This window comes from Sceloporus occidentalis, unplaced genomic scaffold (genome assembly GCF_023333645.1).
Source record: "Sceloporus occidentalis isolate IW3139 unplaced genomic scaffold, rSceOcc1.0.p SCAF_1, whole genome shotgun sequence".
Taxonomy (NCBI): Eukaryota; Metazoa; Chordata; class Lepidosauria; order Squamata; family Phrynosomatidae; genus Sceloporus; species Sceloporus occidentalis.
Genome location: NW_028316981.1, coordinates 139,607,824 through 139,633,228, shown reverse-complemented (window position 1 = coordinate 139,633,228; position 25,405 = coordinate 139,607,824). Strand labels below are relative to the sequence as shown.

The following is a 25,405-nucleotide window of genomic DNA, read 5'->3' as shown; positions in this document are numbered from 1 at the left end:
AGCGGGATAGAAATAAACTATTATATTATAATAATAATAATAATAATAATAATAATAAAAATTTTATTTATATTTTCCCACCTCTCTTTGGACAACTACACTTGGAGTCTTTTTTACTACATGTAGAACACTGCACAGCTTCCTGCAGGAAAAAAGCCTCACCTGCTTGCATTGTTTTTTACTATATACCAGGAGAAAGTGCAGAAAATACAAACCTAAACTTCACACTATATATTCAGGATGATCAGACATCCTCCGTTTCCCAATGTTGTTGTGCAACAATTTCATTATTGGAATTATTATTAGTTGATTGCTGTTTTCTATGTTAAAAAAAACCCTAGCCAGTGTGGTGTAATGGTTTGAGCAATGGTCTCTGGAGACCATTGCTCAAATCCTGGCTCACCCATGTAAACCCACTGATTGACCTTGGGCAAATCACACTCTCTCAGCCTCAGACAATGGCATTAGACAGGCACCTCTGAAGAAATTTGGCCTCATCATAGGTCAGCCTTAAGAGTCACCATAAGTCACTAAATGTCTTGAAGGGACACAACAACAACAACAAATGTAAAAGCAACAGTTACACAAAAATGTTACACAACAAAAATTTTGGACAAATCAATAATGTTTCACAAAAATCCACATAGGTTTGTTGTGCAACACTGCTGATTTTGTACAACATCTTTGTTGTGCCACACTGCTGTATTTTATGTAGACACCTCTCCTACCTTGCAGGAGTCATCAACTTTTAGAAGTTCACTCAACCTTTAGAAACTCATCTAAATCTGAGGAAAGGGCCGTGAAGAAGGTGTTGGGCAGACAACTGGCTTCAAGTCAGCCAAGTGCAGCTCAGGAAGACTGACTGTGAAGGGGAGCTGTGGGGAACAGAGTGTAATAAAAGCAGAGGCTTGTCTCTGAGGCAGAGCAGAGAGTGGCTTGTTTCAGACAGGGTTTGAAGCTGACAGAGGCAGAGTTTTAGATTTCAGCAAGAAGGGGAAACTGCTTATGATACTGGGGAGCCAAAAGAATAGAATATTAGAGTTTATTATATTATTTTACTATGTATAATAAATCTATTTCTGTTGTTATTTTAAACCTGTCTCTTACTGTATCTCTCAAGCATGACAAGGACTCAGGCCACACATACCAATACAAATCCATCACAGCAATACAACCACAGGTCCACATTTAAGGGGTTACTCTGAAGCCCATGTTCCCAATCCAGGAAGGGATTAAGGAGGAAAACGGTCAAGGTGAGTGAATCCCAAATGTTTGGACCTGCGGGGCCAGCCTGGGATAAATGGATCTGTGACAAGGGGGCATCTTTAGAAAATACCATTACCTTGGAAAACCTGGAAGCACTCTTAAGTGTACCTGTAGATACTATCAATGAGTTTGGAGCTGAATTAACAGCTGCAGAAGACCTGGGCCCGAACTGCTTTAAATAAGAAAGGAATAAAGGCAACAGAATCAAACATTTTGTCTTTGGTTGTGCTTTTCTTATCAGCTGAACCACACCTATGGTTTCTGGACCAAGACAATTAATGGCAGATAAATTTGGAGGAAACAAAGAATTCCGACGCTGGGATGAGTGATGGGAAAACAGATTCCTTTTCCAACAAATGCAGAAGCAAGCAAAGATTATTAGTTTGTTTTACCTGTGACAAAATACAGGAGTCTGTGTGATTTAGACATACATAGAATGGGAGAGATGGGGAGATTATGAACAGACTTCTTAAAAGGCTATCTTGGGCTCTTTTCAACAAGAGACTCTTCCCTAAGGATCTGTGCCAGGATTGATTTTTTTTATCAGTGAGTCCACATTCAACACAGCCTTGGTATTAAACAGCACATTTTAAATGGAAGGAGACTGGTCGTTGTAAAAGGGCTGAGGTCTGATGGCCAACTGTCAGGAAAGGAGTAAAATGATCACCAGGAAGCAGAAGACAAGAAGGAAATGGCTTCCAGGCAAATGGCACGAAGAGAGTGTAAGGGGAGTAAGGGAGGAGTAAAACCATGCATAATTGAAAATGACAATACTGAACTTCGACACACACAGACACACACACGTGTGGAGGTGGCAGATAGCCAGCAAGGCTCCTTCTAACTTATCACCCCTTCCATCACCCCTACCTCCTTGGGGAAAAGCTGGTCATCATTGTCTTTTCTCTCCTCTTTGATACCCTCCAGCTGATCACTCTCTACTCTAATCAATGTCCACCTCAGAAGTTGAGGAAGCAGTGCTAGTCATGGAATCTTCTGAAATGCCATCAGGGTCTGCATGGAGCTCTCAAGGAAGACAGTAGGGGCCATGTGGATGCATCCTACCACACTCCCATGTGCTGAATCAGAATCACATGTGTCTTACTTTTAAGCTTTATTCATGGGTGGAATGTGGGAATATTGGAGAAAAGTAAGGAGGACCAAGGCATTACTTTTGTTTTTAAATAAACAACTAAGAAGGGGGGAAGAAGAAAAGGTAACAAGGCCAAGGATATCAGAGGAATCAACAATGAGAGCAAAGGAGGACCTAGTTTAGGCGAGGGCAAGGGGAAGAACTTGGGCATAGAGTCAGAAACCAGGAGATAATCCAATCCATGATATCTCCTTTACTGCACAAAGAGAACTGGAAATATTTAATTGACTGATGATTTCTAATTTTGCTGATTATCGATAACAATTTCATATGAATTAAGAGGGAGAGGTGTAGAACAAACCTCATGATTATGACATGTTATCATCACATCTTTTAGTCTAAGAAAGGTTCCTGTAAGACAGTCCAGCATACACGAAGAAAAGTCAGACATAAATTCTACCAAGTCCCTCAGAGGCAACAAAGAGAACCACGATCTGAACAGTGCTCTGTTTCCTTTCACCAAGTATTTCTTTCTTTTCATTAGTGGTAATAAGATCCTGCAAATTGAAGACAGAAAAGGATTTCAATATACACACAGAAATATAGTGATACAGAAAACTCAGCATTAGAATAATACAGTGCACCCTTGCTTTACACGGAGGATCCATTCCGGACTCCCCCACATAAAGCAAATACCGTGCATGCTCAAGCCCATTCAAATGAATGGGGCTCATGTGTGCGGCAGCGCGTGCACGCCATGGGCGCATGCCCCATTAAACTGAATGGGACTCGCCACCCCTTGCGCCCCATGCATTCCCACATGGCATTCAGAATATGCTGAAAGCCGCATATGACGCAGGCACACTGTACAGACAGAAAACAATTTTTTGCATAGACAAGAAAAACAATATGGAAACCAGAATCTGATTCTGAGCCTTGTACTAATATTTGAAATCACTATGATGCTACAAGACAAAGAGCATGCACGTTCACTTTTCTGTTCAATAATGTCCACCGGCGTTGACTTGATTAGTGCAGAAACCTTACCATCAAACTATGGTATTTTCAAACAGTTTGTAACTACATGCACATTTTTTCTTTATAAAAAGAAGTTGTGGGAAATGTTAATGAGTTGGGTTACTATATATTAATCCCAAAATAAAAGTAAACATGTTTCCCTGAATACCACTTCCCATTCATAGGGTCGACAAAAGTAGAAGTAAACATGATGGCAACTAACAACAGCAACAACAGTTTAAATTAATATATTAAAAAAGAAGAAAAACCAGTTTAATTCACTTACAAGATTTTAGAAAGAATATAATTAAGGCTAACGAAGCCAAACTCACGCCTTATTCTCCTGCTTATCTCTACATTCTATGAATGGAAGGCCTTCCAATCTTGCCCATCGCTCTTCAGATTCAGGCTGAATTTTTATCTGAGCACATCCAAAATCAACAGAAGAAGTAAAGAGATGAAAAATTGGGATTATCCACACCCACTGGTGAATGTCTTCCACAATACACCTATTGCAGAATATCATCAAAGATTTTCCTATCCTGAAACAGAAAAGAAAAAAAATTAGGGTCGATAAAAAAACAAAAAAAAAACATTTAAAATGCTATCTCTAATACATACCTCTGTAGGAAACTCAAAGCTAACAGTATTTCATAAAACACACTGCATTGTACAATACTAGTGATACACACACACACACACGCACGCATGCAGAAGCCCACACAAACTGCCCTGGTTAGTCAGTCTAAAAATGTGGTTGCCATGTTCTTCCATCAGTTGGTTGAAGACACGTGCCTTCATTCAACAGCAAACGTAGTCTCACTCCTAAGTAGGTGACAAACACTCTGGCTTCTGTTGCTACTTGATAAAGCGAGATACAGACCCAGTTCTTAACACCAATTGAAAGCCTCAGGTAATGTTCTATGTTGAGTCTCTCTTGTCTGAAGCCTGAGCCTCACATTCCCATTGTGTGAGACTGTCCAGATTTTCGGGGGTCTGCAAGGAGCTAAAATATGGGAGTAAGAAATAAGGCAGAAGGACAGGTTGCATATCTGTAACTGTTGTTTCTTCAAGTGTGCATTCACATTAATGGATTATCCTGCGAGTGCACAGTGCATTGTTCAGAAGCTTCTGGAATCTCATAGAAGCATTTTTGCAATAGGCCCGCTCACCTCCAGTGCCTCTATGTAATAATAATAATAATAATAAATAATTTGTTTTATTTATATACCGCTATTCCAAAGATCATAGCGGTGAACAGCAAGTAAGCTAATTAGCGGTGAACAGCAAGTAAGCTAATAATGTAAGGGGGCTTCCTGCCAAAACCACCAGTTCCATTGGATACTGATGCAGCAATCTGAGAGACAGGCATGACACAATTAGGGGAGAATGGCCAAGGTTATGTGAGTGTACAGTTCATCACTCAAAAAACTAGTTACAGGTATGCAACTTGACCTCCTTCTTCACTGTCTCTGTGCCTCACACAAATGGGAGACAAGCAAATTTCAAAGAAACAGGAGGTGGGAGTGTCACTGCAAAATAAACCAAAAGTTTACTTAACATTATGAGAAATGCAAAAACCAGGTATGAACATAATGGCTCCTGCCCGATAAGGCAATATCAATATACAATAGTATCAAGGAATGAAAACACCTTGAAACAACAACATGCAGTAGAAAACCGAAACTGCAACCATTCAATACAGAAGTCCATCCAAGTCCACCTGTGGAAAGCAATCCAAGTTAGCTCATAAATCTTAAAAGTGGAGTTACGATGGGAGGAGAGTATGAACCACCTTGTCTAAATAACAGTACTGCTAGAGCCGGCAACTCTGAGGAACATGGCTGTCATAGCCAGTGGGAAGTAACCACCACAAGTGCTTTCTCTGTCCTGATCTTCCTCAGATCCCTCATGATAAGAGAAAGAGAAGTATATAGTGACCAGGAGGCCAAAGAGACAGAAGGGTATCCAAAAATTCCACCCTGGGAGACAAAAAGTGAGAGTAGAACATCACAAGCTTGATGTTTGTCTCAGAGCTATCCATCAGTGGGACCTTGGTATTCACTGGGGTTTGGTTCCAGGACTGCCCATAGATACCAAAATCTGTGGATGCTAAAGTCTCATTAAAAACAATCTGTAAGTGCACCTGCGACATACACGGGCGAGCTTGACGCAGCTTTCAGCATACGCTGAAAGCCACGTGGCAACACACAGGGAGGAAGGGGCAGCGCGTCCCATTGGGAACAATGGGGCACGCCCCCATGGCGCTGCTGTGCCACTGCATGCACAAGCCCCATTCACTTAAATCGGGCTTGAGCATGCACAGAATTTGCTTTATGTGGGGGAGTCCGGAACGGATCCCCTGCGTAAAGCAAGGGTGCACTGTATTAAAACGACATTCCTTATATAAAATGGCAAAATCAAGCTTTGTTTTTTGGAATTTATATATATGTTTCAAAACACTTTTAAGCCATGGATATTTGAATCCATGGATAAGGAATCCATGGATACGGAGGATCAACTATATTGACTTGTGATGGACCCAAGGTTGCGAGTTCAAGACCAGCAAAAGGGCCCAAGCTCAACTCAGGCTTGCATCCTTCCGAGGTCGCTAAAATGAGTACCCAGACTGTTGGGGGGCAAATTAGCTTACTTGCTAATTAGCTTACTTGCTGTTCACTGCTATGATCTTTGGAATAGCGGTATATAAATAAAACATATTATTATTATTATTATTATTATTATTATTATTATTAAGATTTCCACATCCAAACTCCACTCACCTGAATTCAGAGTCTGTCAGCCAAGGAAATCTGAACATACTGAGCTATGATGGAGTGGACATTCTTCTCTGCCCAAGAAAGAAGCAAACAGGCCTCCATACAAAATAACTTGTAGTGAAATGCTCCCTATCTTGTCTGGAAAGGTTTGGCTACTTTGTTGTCCATCCTGATAAGCACATGAGAATACTGAATGACCTGATGGAAGTGAAAAATTACTAGCCTGATTGTCCTGAGCTCCAGCCAATGGATGTGGTGTCCTGTTTGGTAAGATTCCATGTCCCCTGGGTCATGCACCCCAGAAACTGGCATTAGTTGTGACAATTTTCTGATGGGGATCTCCAAGTGAAACCCCTTGAGAAAACTGGACTTCTCTTTCCACCACACAAGAGACCTGGCCTCTTGAAGAATCAGAATCTCAATGTCATGGCGTGCAGCTACATAGGCCTAGAATGACATCAACAGCTACTAAAGAGGCCTGCAGTGCAACCTCACCCAGGTGGCCAGGTGAATGCATGATCCCATGAAATCCAGCAGATCATGGACATCAAACCCACAGAACATTGATTTCAGACCAAATTTTTGCTTTTCTCTCTGGAGATGGAGCAATCAACTCTGTGTCTGTAAAAGATGACTTCTCCTGTGATTTGTCACGAACCAGTTATCTGCCATGCATTGAAAGATGTTGACTTGAACTCTTTGAACTCCTGGAAGGGTTGGAGATCTGAGAAACAGATCATCCAAATAAAGAAAGATGTGGATGCCCTGCTGGTGAGCCATGGGGGTGATCATGAACTTTGTAAACATTATGGGAACCAAGGCAAGATACAAAAGGCAGGGCCTTGAACTGATAATGGTTATTGGGCAAACAAAAATATAAGAAGTTGTGTGAGTAAGGATGCATATGAATGTAGGAGCAGACCTCTTCCAGATCTATTAAAAAGAGAAAATCCTCTTGGAACAACTGTTCTTGGATAGTTTGGAGAATCTCAATCCTAAATCTCCTGTTTCTGATTAACTTGTTCACGCAATTCAGTTCTGGAATTGGAAAAATCCTCTCCCCTCATTTCAATACCACAAAAAATATTGAATATGTTCCTGTGAATCTTTCCTCCATAGGAACATCCTCTATGGTGTCAAAAGAAAGGAGATGAAAGATGACCTGCTGAATTTTGAAGGCTTTTGTCCCAATATTTTGAGGCTGGAGATTGAATAAATCAGGCTCTGGACGGTAAGACAAACTCTATGGAGTATCCCTATAGCATATTCTCAATGCCCACTGGTCTGACATGGAAAGGTGCCAGGATGGAACTCAAGCAACCTTCCCCTAGTGCATAGCATTGTGCGTCACATTGGGGGTCTGGGCCTCAGCTTGGCTGACTCTTTGTCTGAAGTGGGTGAGGTTGACTTCCCTGGTTGCAGTAAGGGAAATGGGAACTCTTCTGCACTGTTTTGAAAGGCTGAAAGTCCCTTCCTAAGCCAAAGCTCTCTCTCTCTCTCTGGCTTTTCTTTGCAAACAAAGATTCAGGAAGGACTCATCCCGCGCTTTCTACAAGCACGCTGATGACTAAAAAGGCCAATCTGAGATAAACAAGTCCAGTTGCAGAAAGCACAGCAGAAAGTCTCCTTGGGTGATGTTTCCGGGTTGTGGTTCTTTCTGCATTGTTGTTTCTCTTCAAAACTTGTTCGGTGTGAGCTTTCAAAAAAGGCTGCAGCATCATGGATAGTGCGTCTCCATGCCTCCTGATGTGAGGTCAGGGCGGACCATTGTTGGTGATCAATTTGGCCAAGCCTGAGATGTTGTTTCAGGGAGTCCTTGTATCTCTTCTTTGGAGCGCCCCTCTTACACTGACTTGTGGCGAGTTCACCATAGAATACTATTTTTGGCAGGCGATAGTCCTTCATCCTGGAAACATGTCCTGCCCAGCGCAGCTGCATTCTAAGTAGCATGGCCTCAATGCTAGTGATCTCTGCTTGCTCAAGGACAGCAACATTTGTCACATAGTCAGGCCAGTGTATATTTAGAATTGTAAACAGCACTGATGAAAGCGTTGGAGGAGTCGTAAGTGTTGGCGATAGGTGACCCATGTTTCAGACCCATAAAGGAGAATAGACAGTACAATGGCTCTATACACACTGATTTTTGTGCACCTCAGGTGTTTGTTACTCCAGACTCTTTTGTGAAGCCTTCCAAATGCCCTATATGCATTTGCTAGTCTTTGATCGTTCTCTTTATCAATCTTGGTGTCTGAGGAGATGATGCTTCCCAGGTAGGTGAACTGCTGGACTTAAGCAGTTTTACCTACAGTGACATGAGGATGATAGTGTTCATCCTGTGATGCCGTCTGGTGGAGAACTTCTGTTTTCTTCAGACTGACTTCCAGCCCAAAGAGCTCTGCAACTGTAGCAAAACAAGATGTTAGGCGTTGCAGAGCTGCTTCCTTAACAAGGGCAGCATTCTCAACAAAAAGCAGCTCACGGACTAGATAGTTTAGAGTCTTAGTGCAAGCCCTCAGGTGGCTTAAGTTAAACAGGCTACCATCAGTACGGTAGCGTATATAAATGCCGTCTTCTTCTTCGAGATTTGCCATAGCCCTTTGGAGCATCATGCTGAAGAAGACTGTAAATAAAGATTGCCTTTTCCAGGCAAAGCAATCTCTGAAGATGCCAGCCACAGATGCTGGCAAAACGTCAGGAAAAAACTTTTATGGAACATGGCCACATAGCCCGAAAAATCCACAAAAAACTATTCTAAATAGAGCTGGAGTGAGAACACAACCTTGTTTCACACCATTCGTTATTAGAAAGGGTTCCAAGAGAGCATCACCATATCTGTCTTGACCTTGCTGGCCTTCATGTAGCAGGATAATCATTTTGAGGAACTGGGGGAGGGGGGGGGCATCCTAATCGTTCCAGGATCTGCCACAGACCTTTTCTGCTCACAGTGTTGAAGGCTTTGGTGAGGTCGACAAATGTTACCGAGTCCTTTGTTCTGCTCTCTACATATCTCTTGCAGTTGTCTAAGGGCAAATACCATATCTGTAGTGCTCCTATTAGCTCCAAAGTCACATTGGCTTTCAGGGAGAAGTTCTTCTGCGACAGCAGGAACTAATCTGTTCAGGAATATCCTTGCAAGGATTTTTACAGCGATGGAGAGCAGTGTTATACCTCGATAGTTTGAGCAATCAGATTTTGCTCCTTTTTTCTTATACTGGGTGATGATGACTGCATCTCGGAGATCTGATGGCAGTTCACCTTTTTCCCAGCAACTCACAAGGAGCTCCTGGAGTTTAGCATGGAGTACATGACCTCCATGTTTCCAAGCTTCAGGTGGAATTCCATCAATCCCGGCTGCCTTACCTTTTTTCATCTGCTGTATGGCCTTAAGTGTTTCTTCCAAAGTGGGAGCTATGTCCAATTCATTTTTCATCAGTTGTGTCATATGTTGAATAGCTGAGTCTTGGACTACTCAGTTGGCACTAAAGAGGCTTTGGAAATGTTCAGCCCATTGGTTCAGAATGGAAGTTTTAACTGTAATTAGTGTTTGAACATCTGTACTGTATAGGGAGCTTTGGACCTGATATGTGGGTCCAAACACTGCTTTAAGAGCTTCGTAAAATTCTCTGGAATCACCCAGATCTGCACAACGTTGTGTCTTTTCTGCTAAATTGATCCACCACTTGTTCTGAATGTCTCGGAGTTTTTGTTGGCGTTGACTACATGCAAGGCAAAAGGCTGCTTTTTTTACATGACAAGATGGCTGAACGAGGTGTGCCTGGTGAGCAGTTCTCTTCTTTGCCAACAGCTCCTGGATCTCTTGGTTGTTTTCATCAAACCAGTCTTGATTTTTCTTGAGGGAGAACTCTAAGGATTCTTCCACCGATTGCAGGATGCTGTTTTTGATATGTTGCCAAAGCGCTGTAGGAGAAGAGTCTAGAGGATGGTCTTCAAGTTTTGTTTGCAAATTTGCCTGGAACTTGTCTCTCATGGCAGCTTGTTGAAAATTGTTGGAGTCTCCTCTTTAGGATGCCACCCCTCTTAGGTTTAAACTTAAAATGAAGATTGAGGCGGGTTACAGACCGCCTATTTGGGGCGGTCTGCACCCGCCCCTTTCCCCGGTGTATCGGGGTCTCAGCTGCTAGAACGGCAGCCGCTGAGGCCCCAATCCGCCGCTTTTCAGGCTGCGGGGAAGCAGCAAAACGCCGCTTCCCCGCAGCCTGAAAAGGGGTGTCCCTGGGGCTTCAAGCCCCAAGGACACCCTGCAGCGGCGGGGAGAAGGAGAAAGGGGCCGCTTGGCCCCTTTCTCCATTGCTTCGCTGGGCACAGCCGTCTGAAGGCTGTGCCCAGCGAAGCAAAGCGCCGCCGCAAACCAGGAAGGAGCTCCGAAACGGAGCTCCTTCCTGGTCCGCGGAAAGGGCGCCCTAGGCGCCCTGGCGCAGAGTGAGGACGTCACTTCCGCACCGCCCCGTGTAGAGGCGGCGCGGCCGTGACGTCCTCGTGACAGCAGCCGTCTGGAACGGCCGCCGTCATTTTTTACGCGCAGAGCGCGTATTAGGGTTAGGGAGGTGCGGAAGCACCGCACCTCCCTAACCCTAGTACGCGCTCCGCGCGTACTTTAGTGCCCGTCTGTAACGGGCCTTAGTTTACATCTTACAAGGCGGTGATCTGTTCCACATTATGCACTGGGCATCACTCGGGTATGACGGACATCGCAAATTTTTCTCTGGCACACTAGGATATAGTCAGTGAGGTGCCAGTGTTTGGATCGGGGATGCACCCAGGTTGTCTTCAAGCTATCTTTCTGCTGGAAGGTAGTGTTTGTAATAGCAACTGCTGTTTTGCACAAAACTTTAGCAGGAGGAGTCTGTTATCCCTACAGTTGCCAACATCAAGCTTGCCTAAAATACCTTTCCAGGCTTCGAAGTTCCTTCTTACTCTGGCACTGAAATCACCAAGGATAATGATTTTGTCTTCTGCACGGACTTTTTGTATAAGGTGGCATAGGTCTGAGTAGATTTGTCTTTCTCCGCAGGGTCGGCTTGCATAGTTTGTGCATATATACTGAAGAGAACAACACGTGGGAGGCGTAAGGAGATAATGCGATCAGGGTGTCCTGTTGGCAAGGTTTCAAGTTTGGAGGCAATGGAGTTTTTGATCATAAAGCCTATGCCTGAAAGATGTTTTTCAGTTTTGGTTTTGCCAGACCAATAGAGTGTGTAGCCAGCACCATGTTCCTTAAGGCTGCCTTCCTCATGGAGATGAACTTCACTAAGAGCAGTGATGTCAATGTTAAGTCGTCACAATTCATGGGCTATTAGAGCAGAACAAGGCTCAGGACGTCCACTATCTGCAGAATCTTGCATGGTTCTGATGTTCCAGCATGCAAGCATTAGTCTATTTGCACCTTTGGAGGCAGGTGTGTGCCTTTGTTTCTTTGTCTTTGTTTACCACATCAGAAGATGCTTGTTGGCTGCGGCAAGCCAAGCGGATAGATGGGGATGAGCTTTCATTAGGCCACCTTTTCTAGGCCCCTCTCCATATGGAGCAAGCAGTGCTCTCCTTAAAAAAAGGCTGCTTCGTCATTCAGGATGCTGCCGAACAAGACTGTCATCTCCTGGGTCAGTCTCAAGCGACCAAAGTCCTGAACCGCCTGCATGCAGGGTTGGGCCTGTGGCTTCTAGTGCATCTTTACACCGGACATTTCGTCCCTTGCCTATTGCTACAGGGCTTTTTCGAAAGTTGGATGTATCCATCGAGCCTGTGCAGTAGATTTTTCTGGTGGAGCGCAGCGTGCAGAGAACTGGCCTCACCCTTTAAACCAAAGGTTCGTCTGCTGAGGCCTTGACAAGCATGGATGGTGGCAGCGAGGTCCTCGGGTCATAGGTTTGATTAGAGTTTCCTTCTCTTAGACCTTACAGAGTCAGACGAGCACCATCTGCCCGGGTTTGGGATCAGAGTTTTTCTTCTCCTAGGATGGTTGCCATAAGGCTAGAGAGCCCATCCTGCCCTTTGGACGCTCTTGGTCAGACCCTTTGGTTGTGACCTGTCTGGCATGGGAGGCCCTACCGGTGGCTATTATACCACCGCGAGCATAGCTCACAATTTCATTAGGGTACGCAAGCCTCTCCCCCATGACAAGGGGGTGTCAATGGAGAGGCCTGACATCTACAGTTAGTCCTAAGTACAGTTGTTAAGAGGCTAAGTGTGGCTGATTACTGGTAATACTTCACCAATATTTGAACAATTTGCAATATTGAACAGTATTTGACTGGTTCATGGCCCACTTTTGAGCCCAATGTGAAATGAAACACTGTCTACTATAAGGTCAAATGAATTGATTAAAAGTCTTGGACAAACACTTTAATTCCTTTTATTGGATAGAAGACAGCCTTCGTCTTGCCCTTTGTTTCCACAAGAATATCTTCATTAAAGAGGAGAGAATCTTCAAAGGTAACAGTGACTAGGTTCACCCTGTAATGCTTATCAGCATCGAAATGCTTAAGCCGGATGGACTAACGTACTATCATGGAGGTGGTGATGCTATGAGTTGAAAACCTGATGGAATCTCTTGTGGCATCAGCCAGAAAGGCAAAAGACTCACACAATTTGATGATACAAACTTCCCATTAAGATTAAAGTTGTCAAAGAGATTTTGAATCCAGAACATAGCCACTCTGGAAACTAGTGAAGCTGTAAAAGAACCCCCACATAGATAAAGCTGACAATTCATGAGCTCTACAGTCCACCCTTTTCTGATTGGGCTCCTTTAGGGGAATTTCTCTGTTTGCGTACTAGTGTCCTCTTGAGGAGAGCTAAAATAGGAATATCAATGACAGGACCTTTCAGTAACTCCATGCCCTGGGGAGATATAGTACACAACCCTTGTGCCAGATTAATACTTTTTCTGCCCTGAAGAGGGAAACTACATTTCATTTTGACAAAAAATTCTACTTTAGAATTTGTTGGGCTAAGAAAACATAGAGGAGCAAGCAATTTCTCCACCATCATGCTAGAAATCTGCTGATGCCAATCAGGCTGATCCCCTTTAGGAAGGAGCATGAGATTAGAAAGTGGCACAGGTAGATGCAAAAACAGGGTTGGAGACGTTAAAATGGTCCCCAACAAGGATCTGATGCTCAAAATGGTTGCCACTAGAGGTTCATGCATGCTGACTGTGGCACTAGTGAGAGAACTGGATTTCACACCAAAAAGCCCTTTTTGTCTCCACCTTATGGAGTGTTAGCATGGCAGACACAACATCGTTGTTCTCCTGCTTGTATCTGAGGCCTCCCCTGGGGAAGAAAACCCCACAGTGGCCATAGTTGTGACTTCAATCCCCTCAGCCTCACCTGAGTCTGAGGCAGGGCTGAGACTGGGTTCATCCAAGGAGAGGATCTAGCACTTTTTGCTCCTTCTTACTAGTGGAGGCATCAATGGGAAACATCTTCCATGATGAGGGAAATGGAGTAGATCACCTACAGTTCAATAACTTCTGCCTCAGCACTTGCACAGGCAGTTCTGGAAGAGATAGTTATGTTTGTGGGGCAGATTAAGGAGTGAACCTTTTTACAGCTCTCAGGGGAGTCAGATAAGAGGGTTCCCTCGTCCATGGGCAAACTGACAGTGATAGGCTTGGAGCTACAGCAAATGCTGGTCTTCCTCAAAGGACATGAAACCTTCCTCATCTTATAGGGGCTCTATGAGAGTGGCTTGAAAGAAGGGAAAATTACTACTTAAAATGGAAAGTTAAAACAGGACACAAGAGGAAAATTTAAAGCAGGAGATGATTAAAATACTGAAAATGATCTAAAGCAGAAAAGAACTAAAGATAGGAGGCTATTTAAGACAGGAAGAGAGAGCAGGGGAAAGACTGAAATACTATTTTTAAGGGCACTGGCTGGAGGAAAAGGGGAAGAAACATTAAGCTGAGAAAACAACGGAGGAGCTCTGATACCACCTGGTCTGGATGAAAGAGAAGGAAAAGAACTGAGCAGAAGAGCTAATGACTTAGTAAAAATGTTGCAATTAAGATGATGCCTTGCCTAGGTGACCCATTCCTAGATGCTCCATCTCCAGTGGCAGAGAATCCAGAGTTTGGTCCACCAACAAGTTCCCATGGGTGTGACTCCACACATGGAACACACCCACTGGTGGCAATACCTGGAATCCACTCCTTTGAAAACCCAACTAAAATAATAGGCAAACAAAACTACTAGATAACATGTCTACAGGAAACACTCATTAGAAATAAAGATAAGAGACTTCTTGTCATGCCCAGCCTGGAGGATGGCTTGGAGGACTCAGAGGATGAGCTAGAGCCCCTGAGACCTGAACCTGTAATGGAGGAGCCAGAGCCCCTGGGGCTTGAACCTGTAATGGAGAAGCCAGAGGCTGGCCCTAGTTCTGCTGGAGCAGTCTATGGCCCCTCCAGAGGTTCAGCAGTCAAGTTTGCCTGGTGCCGAGGCTGTGGACATGGAGGAGGATCTGGGCAGTGTGCCTACCTTCAATGAGCGTGGAGCAGAAAGAGAGGGCCTTCGAAGATCTCGGAGGCTTTATCAGAAGCGTGTTCGTAATCAGACACAGCTGAAGGCCGGCTCCTTGCCTTCTTAAGCACCTGGAGCATGTGTGGTTCTTTGCCAGTGGATATCTGACTCTTTTAGAGGGAAGACTCTGTCTCTGGCTCCTTTGGCTTCTTGTCTTGACTACCCGGAAACCTTGACCTTGGACTGCTTTATCAACCTGCCTATCTCTTGCCCTGAACCTCGGACCGTCTGACAATTCTCTTGGTAATCCCTTTTGGTAGAACTCCTGTGAATCTCCAGGACTGTGTAGTTTACACTGACTTTGCTGTGCTGGGAGGGGGCTTGTTTGTTTGAGAACTAGCTGCCTTATCAGCCCTTTGGCTGCTTTCCCGGACACTTCTTAGAAACCATAAATTAGGTAGGGAATACATTTCTGCAGCTAAACAGAAGAAAGGAACAGCTGTCTAAATATTTTTAAAAACTTGAGTTGCAAGAATTATTTAATGATAACAATAGGCATTATACCAGAATTGAATTGACAATACAAAATAGAAAAATATTATTAATTGCAATATATGTCCCTCCAGAAAAAAAAATCAAAATTCTATCAAAAAATAAATGGAGTATTACAAAATACAATGGCAAAGAAATAATAATGTATGGAGACTGGATTGCTGTAATTGATCCACAACAAGACAGACTGTCTAGCAAAGTGCAGCTTGAGGCTGGGGATGTCCGGGAAGGAGAAGGAATAGGTGAGCACCTCTTTCTCTTTGTCCTCACTCTCTGAGTTTCGGGGGAAAGGGTTCGCGTGCCGTCTCTGGCACATGTGCCATAAGTTCACCATCGTGGCTCTAAACAAATGGAAAGACTTAAAGCTGTCATTATTGGGTAGAATTGCTACAGTAAAAATGTAGCAAATGCCCAAAATACCTTTCTTATTTCAAGCAATCCCCATAATTGAAAACAATAATATTTCAAATAATGGCAACGGGATTTAACGAACTTCATCTGGGCGGATAAAATAAACCAGAATTAAATAAATACATTGCAAGATGCAAAGGACAGAGGAGGTTTAGCACTTCCAAACCTGAGGATCTTTTACAAGGCCAGTTGTCTCACTTGGGTAAAAGAGCGGTCGACACTAAAAAAATAATAAACTATTAAAGCTAGAGGGCTCGGAATTCAGAGTTGGTTGGCACATTTATTTGTTTTATGGTAAAGTACTGGCGACCCAAAATTTCAACAACCATTTTGTTAACATTTTTCTTATTTAACAACAACAACAACAACATACCTTTATTTCAGCCAACAGGCCATTAGACAACAGAATATATATAAAACATATTAAAATAGCACTATAAAACAAATATTCATAACATACTCGTAACACATACATATATACATACGCATATACATATACAAAGTCACTCACAGATACATTAGGTGATACTATGCCTAGAAAAACCTAGGATCCAAATAGGGATGCCAAATAACAATTATGGCAAGATCTTATCCTGGAACACCCTAATTGCAGGATTTAGAAAAATTATAAATCAAGAATATGCTCAAATCTACCATTATGGCTAACCCCCATGAGGCATTATATAGATCAGATCCTCGGAAGAACAAAATTTGGCTAAAACATAGTGTTTTGCTAGATAGTATGGACAGGTTGCATACCTGTAACAGTATTTCTTCGAGTGGTCATCCGCGAATACATACAAATGGGTTGTACTGCACCTGCGCAGTGCTGTTCAGAAACCTCTGGAATCACTGGGCAAAGTTAACTTTGCAACTTTTTGACGGTAGCTCCGCCCACCCCATATAAGTCCCCTGTGTTCCCGCTCTTCCCCCAGTTCCTTCTTTCCGCTGTGTTTGCTGCTGTAGGAACTTCATTCTGGAATTCGTTTGTTGTTTACTGGAAATCTTGACCTTTGGCTTGCTTGATCATTCTCATTCTGACACCCCCCCCCCCCGGTGTGTTCTTGACCAATATGTACGTTTTTCGACTTTGATTTGGATTTTGATTCGGCTTATGATGTCTCCGGCTCTGTTTAAAAAGTGTGACGTATGTGGAGGTAAGATCCCCAAGCAGGATCCCCACTCTTCATGTCTCCTTTGCCTGAGTGAAGGTCACAATAACGAGACTTGTGCCATTTGTAAATCTTTTGAGCCCCCAGGCCAGAAAAATCACGCCTCCCGCCTCAAGGCTGCCTTGTATCAGCAGGTTCTGCTCCCTCCGACAGCCTCCTGCTCTGCTTCTGCACCCGTTCGCGCTGACGGCTTCTGTTTCTGTGGCGCAGAGCTCCTCCACTGAGCCTAGTGCCACTGCCGTCTCTGTCCCTGAAAGGGATGTTGGGTACGAAGGAACCCACCCGAAGTCTAAGTCCTCCAAAAAGGACAAGACTAAGCACAAGGACTCAAGCTCCAAGAAGGATTCGGCCCATAACAAGGATTTGAGCTCCCAAAAGGCATTGAGCTCTAAATCCTCCTCCAAGAAGTCTCTGGATGCAGGAGAAGGCTCTCCTCATGACTCTTCCCATTCCAAGAAGTCGTGTACCAAGACTCCTGAGAGTGTCCAGTCGGTTTCTAAGAACCACGCCACCTCTTTGATACCCAGATGTTAACTTTGCCCAGTGATTCCAGAAGTTTCCGAGCAGAACTGCGCAGGCGCAGTATAACCCATTTGTATGATTCGCAGAGACCATGAAGAAGAAAAATAATAACTTCAACATGAAATCCCAAGAAGAGTTGAATATAGGTTGGCCATGTAGTTGGTTCCTTTATAGACAACTAAAAGACAGATTTATATTGGACAATAAACAAAGGGGATTTTCCAAAACCAAAACAGAATTACAAGACATTTTTTTTAAATATTTTTTATTGATTTTCTCCACATAATTACATTTATAATACGTTCTTTGTACATACATTATGTTTGCTTTCAGTACTCTATGCTATTAGAGTTGCTGAATACAAATATTATTTCATTCTTCCCAAAATGTCCATATTCCACTACGACATTCTCAAAAAAAAATAAATCTTTCATTCCAGGGGTATTACTATTGATAAAAAAGAAAAAATGCCAAACATTCCTAAATTTCTAATGAGGTAAATATCATAGGTATTATTCCCTATATTCGATCCAATATCTTATTACGGGGATCCATTCTATTTCTCTTTTTTCCCTTTTTTCATTATTTATTAAAGCCGTCAGAATGTCCATGTCTTTATATTCTATTATTTTATCTAACCAATCTTCTATTGTTGGCGTGTTTTCTGTCTTCCAAATTCTTGCTATTAGAGTTCTAGCTGCCGTGATTAGATAAAGAATGACTCTCCATGAAGATTTTTCCAGTTTTTCTCCCAAAAAGGAGGTCATATTTAGTAGATAAAGTTGCGGGGATAAAGGATATTTTGTATTAAATATTTCTTGAATGCTTTTGTGGATTTTATACCAAAAATTTTTAGTTTTTTGGCAGGACCACCACATGTGATAATAAGAGCCTTTTTCTGTCCGACATTTCCAACACCTCTCTTCCTTTAAATTATAACATTTAGCAATCCTAACCGGTGTATAATACCATCTGTTTGCTATTTTAATGTAGTTCTCTCTAAGATCTTGTGATGCAGTGAACTTGTAGGACTTTTTCCAAGATTGTTCCCAGTTCTCAAATGCTATATCGTGTCCCAATTCTTGTGCCCATTTAATCATATATGTGGTGACTGTCTCTTGTTCTAATTCTCTCCTCAAAAATAATTTATATAATTTGGATACCTTTCCTTTGTCTCCCTCCCGTAATATTTTGTCTAATTCATTATTTTCTTTCTCGAAGCCTTCTCTATTTTGATCTTTCTTAAATCTTTGCTTTATTTGTAAGTATTCAAACCATGTTGTCATTTTCCCATTCTCTTCCAGAGAGTTTTTTGATTTTAATCTTACATTACCATCTCTTTCTTTTACCCATAAGTCTTTATATATAATCCATCTGTCTTTCTCTTTTCTTCTCAATATACCAAAGGCTTCATCTATTGAGACCCATTCAGGGATTCCTCTGTAAAATTTCCCCTTTATTGTGTTCCAAGTTTTGAGTAATGATTTCCTTATGATGTGTTTATTTACATCCTTATCTTTGATTTCTTTTGGATACCATAAATGAGCGTGCCATCCATTTTTCATGCTGTGTGCTTCCAAATTAAGCAATTTTGAATCATTCAATAATATCCATTCTTGAATCCATAATGTGCTGCATGCTCTATAATATAATTTTAAATCAGGTAGCGCACATCCTCCCAAGTCCTTTTCTTTCTTCAAAATTTTAGACTGAATTCGGGCTTTTTTTCCTTTCCATACAAAGGTAAGTATTCCTTTTTCCCATCGTTTAAACATATTGTCATTCATAATAATTGGCAAATTTAAAAATAAAAACATGAATTTTGGGAGCACATTCATTTTTATCGTGGCAATTCTGCCAAGTAACGATAAATTATATTTATTCCAATTTTTCAGTTCTTTCTCTATTTGTTGCCAAGTTAATTTGTAATTATTTTTAAACAAATCAACGTTGCTTTCTGTTAACCAAATTCCCAGATATTTAATTTCTTTTCTATTTTTATGCCTGATCTAATTGTCAATTCTTCTTTCTCTTTTACATTCAGATTTTTTTGCCAATATTGAGGTTTTACTTTTGTTGATTTTTATTCCTGAATAGATTCCGAATTCATTCACTTCTTTCAACAAATGTTCTATATTTGTCAGAGGGTCTTCTAGTGTGATAATCATATCGTCGGCATATGCCTTTATTTTATGTTCTTCCCCCTTTATTTTTGTGCCTCTTACTTCTTTGTTTTCCCTTATTGTATTATTAAGAACTTCTAAGGTTGTAATGAACAATAATGGGGACAGGGGACATCCCTGCCTCGTACCTTTACTTACTGTAATGTTCGCCGTTTTTTCTCCATTTATTATTATTTGGGATTTTTGTTGTTTATATATTTGCTCAATATTTTTTATAAAAAAAATCCCGATTTCCATTCTCTTCAGTACGTTTAGCATAAATTGCCAATTGACATTATCGAACACTTTTTCAGCGTCGAGGGAGATGATTGCCAATTTTTTATTTTTGTATGTGTTATAATATTCTACAATATCTAAGATGTTCCTTATATTATATCTCATCTGTCTTTTGGGTAAAAACCCATTCTGATCTTTGTGTATAGTTTCTGATAATACTTGTCTGAGTCTATTACTTAATATCCAGGTATACAGTTTGTAATCCAGGTTTAGGAGTGCAATAGGCCTATAATTTTTTATCTCTCTTTTATCCTTCCCCTCTTTTGGAATTACAACCACATCTGCATATTCCCATGAGGTCGGTTTGCCATCTTTTACTATGTTATTAAATGTTTCACATATTTCACATAGTTCTAATTTGAACACTTTGTAGAATATAGCTATGTACCCATCTGGGCCTGGGGATTTTCCATTTTTTTGAGCATTAATTGCCATTAAGACTTCTTCTTTGGTAAAGGGCTTATTTAGCTTTTCTTGTTGATCTTTAGAAATTTTATTTATATTCTTTTTATCCAAGTATGCTTTCATTTTCTTTAAGTATTCCTCTTTTTTCTCTTCCAAATCTTCTTTAAAAAATTTTTCAAAGTATTCATGAAATGCTTTTTTAATTGTGTTTTGATTGGTAGCTGCTTTCCCTTTATAAATAACTTCTACTATCATATTTTTCTCTTTTTCTCTTTTTAGTTTTTGGGCGAGCCATCTTCCTGTTTTATTAGCCTGATCAAATTGTTTTTGTTTTATCCATTTTAATTTCTTTGCTAGTTCCTCCATATTTTGTTCTTGTATCTTATGTTTAAGTAAGTCATATTCTTTTTTCAATTTCCTCTCTTTTAAATTCCTATTTATTTTTTCTTCTAGATCTTTCAGCTTCTGTATAATTTCCACTTCCTTTATTTTCTTTTCTCTTTTTTGTTCCACTGCTCTCTTTATCAAACAGCCCCTTAAGACTGTTTTACAAGTGTCCCAGATGGTCTTATTTTGTACCTCCGGAGTTGTGTTCTCCCTTAAAATTAATTTAATTTCATTTTTCAGATTTTCTACATAATCTTTATCCCTTATTAGGTCCTCATTTAGTCTCCATTTCCATTCTGTCCATTTGTTACCTAAATCCATCTCTATTTCTATTGCATTATGATCTGATACTATTCAGGGTGATATTTCTATTTTTCTTATTATTGGTAAGAGTTTATGTGTTGTTAGAAACATATCCAGTCTTGATGCTGAGTGATGCATGTCTGAAAAGTATGTGTATCCTTCTTTTCTTTATATAAATGTGTCCATACATCTGTCAAATTATATTCTTTCATTGTTTCAAAGAAGCTAGTTGGTAGCTTTCCTTGATTATCTTTAATCTTTTTACTGGATTTTCTGTCTCTCTTTGGTTTAATTACCCCGTTGTAATCTCCCACCATAATAATTCTGTCTCCATTTGTTTTTTCTAAAGCATTATTTATTTTTTCAAAAAAAGTGTCTTTTTTTTCAAATTACGTCTAGTTTTTGGTTTTGAATTTCCAATTGTATTAAAACAAATCTGCCATCCTCATCTTTACATAGTTCTTTGACTTTATACTTATTGTTCACATATATCGCCACACCCCTCCTTCTTTTATTTTTGTCTAATGAGAAAAATAATTGTCCAAGTCTGGAATTTTTTAATAGTCGTATTTCATTCTCTCAAATGTTAGTTTCTTGTATGCACCATATATCACATCTATTTTTCTCTAAATATTGATGTACTAGTCTCCTCTTGTGTGTTTTGTTTAATCCCCTCACATTTAGGGAACCAATTTTAAACCCCATCTTTATATCTCTTCTTCTTCCTCTATATTTTCTTTAAGACTTTCTTCCCTACCCTTTATTTCTTTGGCTTCCTTTTCCTTTTTCTTAGATTCTCCTTCTAATGTTTTAGAACTTTTTTTCTTTACATGTTCTTCTTGGGTACTTTTTTTCTTATCCAAGTTTTTCCTGCAGAACTCTCTAGCCTTTTCTAGGGTGCAAATCTTTTGTCTTTTTTGTTTATACATAAATGTTACTCCCTCAATCTTATCCCATTTAAATCTTATCTGGTCCTTTGTTAGTGCTTCTGTCAGGAATTTATATTCTTGTCTCATTTTACGAATTTGGTCTGGTAAATCCTTATAGATTTCCACCTCTTTATCATCTATCATTAATTTTTCTGTCCCACACTGCTGGAAAAGTTTGTTTCTTAATCTTGCGTTTGTGAAGCAAATTATAATATCTCTTTCTAATTTATTCTCTTTTGCATACTTTGAGTTAATTCGAAATGCTTTCTCTATTTGTTGATCCAAACTCTCTTCTGAAATGTTCAAACGAGTTGCAATCCCTGGAATAACGTGTTCTGGTAATTGTTCCCCTTCCACTTCCGGGACCCCTCTTATTTTTATACATTTTTCCCGATATCTCAATTCTTGTATAAGTAAGCTTTGTCTGTCTTTATTTTGTTCTTTTTCTAAGGTTTCTGTCTTTCCTTCGATATCTTTTGTCTTATTAGCTAACTGTTCAACTTCTCCTCTCAAAAGTCTGTAATTTCTTCTGAAATTTTGTCCATTTTATTTGCTAAGCCTTCTATCTCTCTCCGCAAATCTATCCTAATTTCCTCTCTTGTATCTTGTAGTTCTTCTCTTATTTCTTTCTTAAATGCTTTTTTAAACTCTCGTAATTCCTGCAAAATTGTTATATTAATATCCTCTTGTGCATTTAAATATTCTGGTGAGTTACGTCTTATGTTACTTACGTCTTACCAGAATTACAAGACATTTTGTGGGTTGATAAACCAGTGTTGTTATTCAGGTTATAAAAAAAAATATTGTAAATGTATATGGAATATGATCTCATTAGGAATAAGATGATCAAATGGATGCAAAACTGTGGTCAAAAAATAGAATTACAATAATGGGGAAAGTACTAGAAAGTAATGGGCAATACATACCAGCACTTTGTGCCGGCCTATAGGCAGAGCCGCAGTGCAGCATCCACATGCTGGATGCCGTGGCTCCCTTTCGCACCATGATGCCATACGCCCTTCTAGATGGTACACAGCATCTAGATGATGTAGCGCCGAAAGGGCATCAAAAAGCCACATCACCGAGGCTATGACGCCCTTTTCGGGGCAGAAAAAGAACCTGCCACTTCCAGCTTCTTTTTGCACCAGGTTGGGAGTGTGGCATGCGGTTGCTGCATCCCCAACCCAGCGCTTCTAGGGGTGGCATACAGCTGCCCCCTACAGGCTGTCTGTACAGCCCTTAAGACTGAAATACTCCATGGGTCAAAATGTAAGACAAAACGATGATAAAATCATGTATGGATGGTAGTTGTCACAAGATAAATTACAGTACACCCTTGTTTTACGCGGGGATTCGTTCCGGTCCCCCCCCCCGCATAAAACAAAAACTGTGTATGCTCAAGCCACATTGCAAGAAATGGGGCTCGTGCTGATGGCATTCGGCGGCGGTGTGTACACCATTGTTTCTTCCGGCGCGCATCAGTGGAAGAAGCAACGCTGCTGAAAACAGCTTATAATGCGCCCACATATGACGCAGGCACACTGTATACAAAATGTGTCATACGGGTAATAATAGATACTGGAAATGTTCCAAGCAAGTTGGAACATTTTATCATTTGTGGCGGATTTGCCTCAGGGTCAAAAAATACTGGAAACAAATTCAACATCATTAATGAGATATTAGATAATAATTTGGAATTCAAGAAAGAAATATTGTTACTGAGCCTTCTGGATAACATTACAGAAAAGAAATACAGTCCTCCCTCTATATTCGTGGGGATTAGGGGAATGAGACCCCGTGAATGTGGAAAAATCGAGAATAACTCCACCCCCAACTTTGAAGCCAGTTAAAGGGAAGGGTAAGTGGAGAAAGAGGAGCAGCGCTGCCCTCTCCTTTTTTCCCACTCCTCTGTCCCTTTTAATTGGCTGCCTGCCCCTTCTCCTCCAGATCCTCTCCCTGGGCAGCCCAAGGAGAGGATGAGAGAAGGCAAGAGGTGCCTTGACCCCTCTGAGACCTCATCCTTTCCCTGGGAACCCCAAGGAGAAGATTGGGGAGGAGAAGGCAAGCGATGCCTTGGCCCCTCCAGAGAAGAGCATTGGGGAGAAAGGTCTTGGGGGTCCTGCCTTCGCCTCCCCAATTTTTGCCTGGGCTGCACAAGGAGAGATCGGGGAGGGAAAGGGAGGAGGAATGCCCACATTAGCGGCCTTGACCTCGTGAATATGCAAAACCGTGAGTCTCAAGGCTATAAATATGGAGGGTCGACTGTACAGCAAAACGATTTTCTATATGTTAACTGCCACAAGACTACTAGATGTAAAATATTGGAAATTGAATAAGATACCACAGGTTGAGGAATGGTTAACCAAGATATATGACATTATGGAAATGAATTTAGTATCTAAGAAATTAGGTTGGAATTTAAATCAGGAGTTTTCAAAGGATTGAGGAAAAGTCTTCAGACATATGACGAAAAAGTGCAGTAATATAGTGACAATGGGGACAGAAATACGACAGTTAAGATAACAATAGTGGGGGAGACTTAGAATACTGAACTAGTTTTCTTGGGGTTTTTTCCTTTCTCTTTATTATTATTCTTATATCATTATTATTGTGGTTTGGTCGGCTCCCTTGAACATTGGTATAAAGAATGAGAGATATAAACTTATTTCAAAATGGTAACAAAGAAATACATAGAACTGCAGAGTAAACATAAAAAGAATATAAATGAGATAATCGTGATAGCAATCCAAGGTAAAATACTTGGTAAATGAGTAGCTTCGTGAAGTAACGAAAAGTGATGATTGGTAGAAGTAAAAAAATAAAATAGGCTATATGTCAATTGTATTTTGTTTAAAAAATGTATTGTACAAATAGAAATAAACAGAGTAAAAAAAATCCAACTAAAAGAGCTCAAATTAATTAGCTGATACTCTCCTGTTATTTATTTTTATTTATTTTTTTGTCACAGAAGTTTGTATCATTTAGTACATATGTGACAGATAAATTCAACAGATGTATCAGTGTAGGGACATAACATGGGAAAGTCTGACAGTGTTGAAATTTTTCACAGCAACAACTATATGATGCTGCATTGCAGCTCCCAAAATCCTTTACCATTAGTAATACTGTACAGGGGCTGCTGGAACTTGCAATTTTTGAAATCATGATTCACATCCCCCTGTGCTAAAAAGTTACAAGAATTACAATTTTACACATCTATTCAGATTTTAAGGCTAAAATTTTCAAGTCCCAAATTACTTACCGAGGAACCTCTGAAAACACCTCTTTGAGAGAATTCACTTCATTCACTACATCTGCTGGTGGCTTCTCCAAACAAAGAAGACAGCATAAGCGTGTCAAGTCATCTTTTGATGTTGGAAGAGAGTAGAAATCTCCTAATAGAAGGATTATCAATGCTAGGCCCAGTTTATTTTGCACTGTAATGTTCTGAGGTGAACCATCTGAACTGTTCTGGTTCAGAAGAGAGTGGGCTACTTCTCTCAAATAATTCAATATTAATTCCTTCATCTAAATAGAGAGAGAGAAGAAGAACAACAAGTAACTTCATAGATGATGACAACAGAGATTTATATCATGCCTTTTGCCCACTCTGGGACTTAAGGGGGCTT

The 25,405-nt window shown here is 40.8% G+C and overlaps 1 protein-coding gene across 5 annotated transcripts in view; it reads right to left on the bottom strand.

Moving 5' to 3' along the window:
• Positions 1-25,405, bottom strand: part of LOC149322312 (E3 ubiquitin-protein ligase RNF213-like) — a 218,258-nt gene that overhangs the window by 136,135 nt on the left and 56,718 nt on the right. For all 5 annotated transcript variants that reach the window (XM_089539242.1, XM_089539250.1, XM_089539260.1 and 2 more), the window contains 3 exons: positions 25,039-25,304; positions 3,706-3,915; positions 2,718-2,913 (listed from right to left, as the gene is read on the bottom strand). In XM_089539242.1, coding sequence (XP_089395368.1) covers positions 2,718-2,913; positions 3,706-3,915; positions 25,039-25,304 — 672 coding nt within the window. The remainder of the gene's footprint in view (positions 1-2,717; positions 2,914-3,705; positions 3,916-25,038; positions 25,305-25,405) is intronic.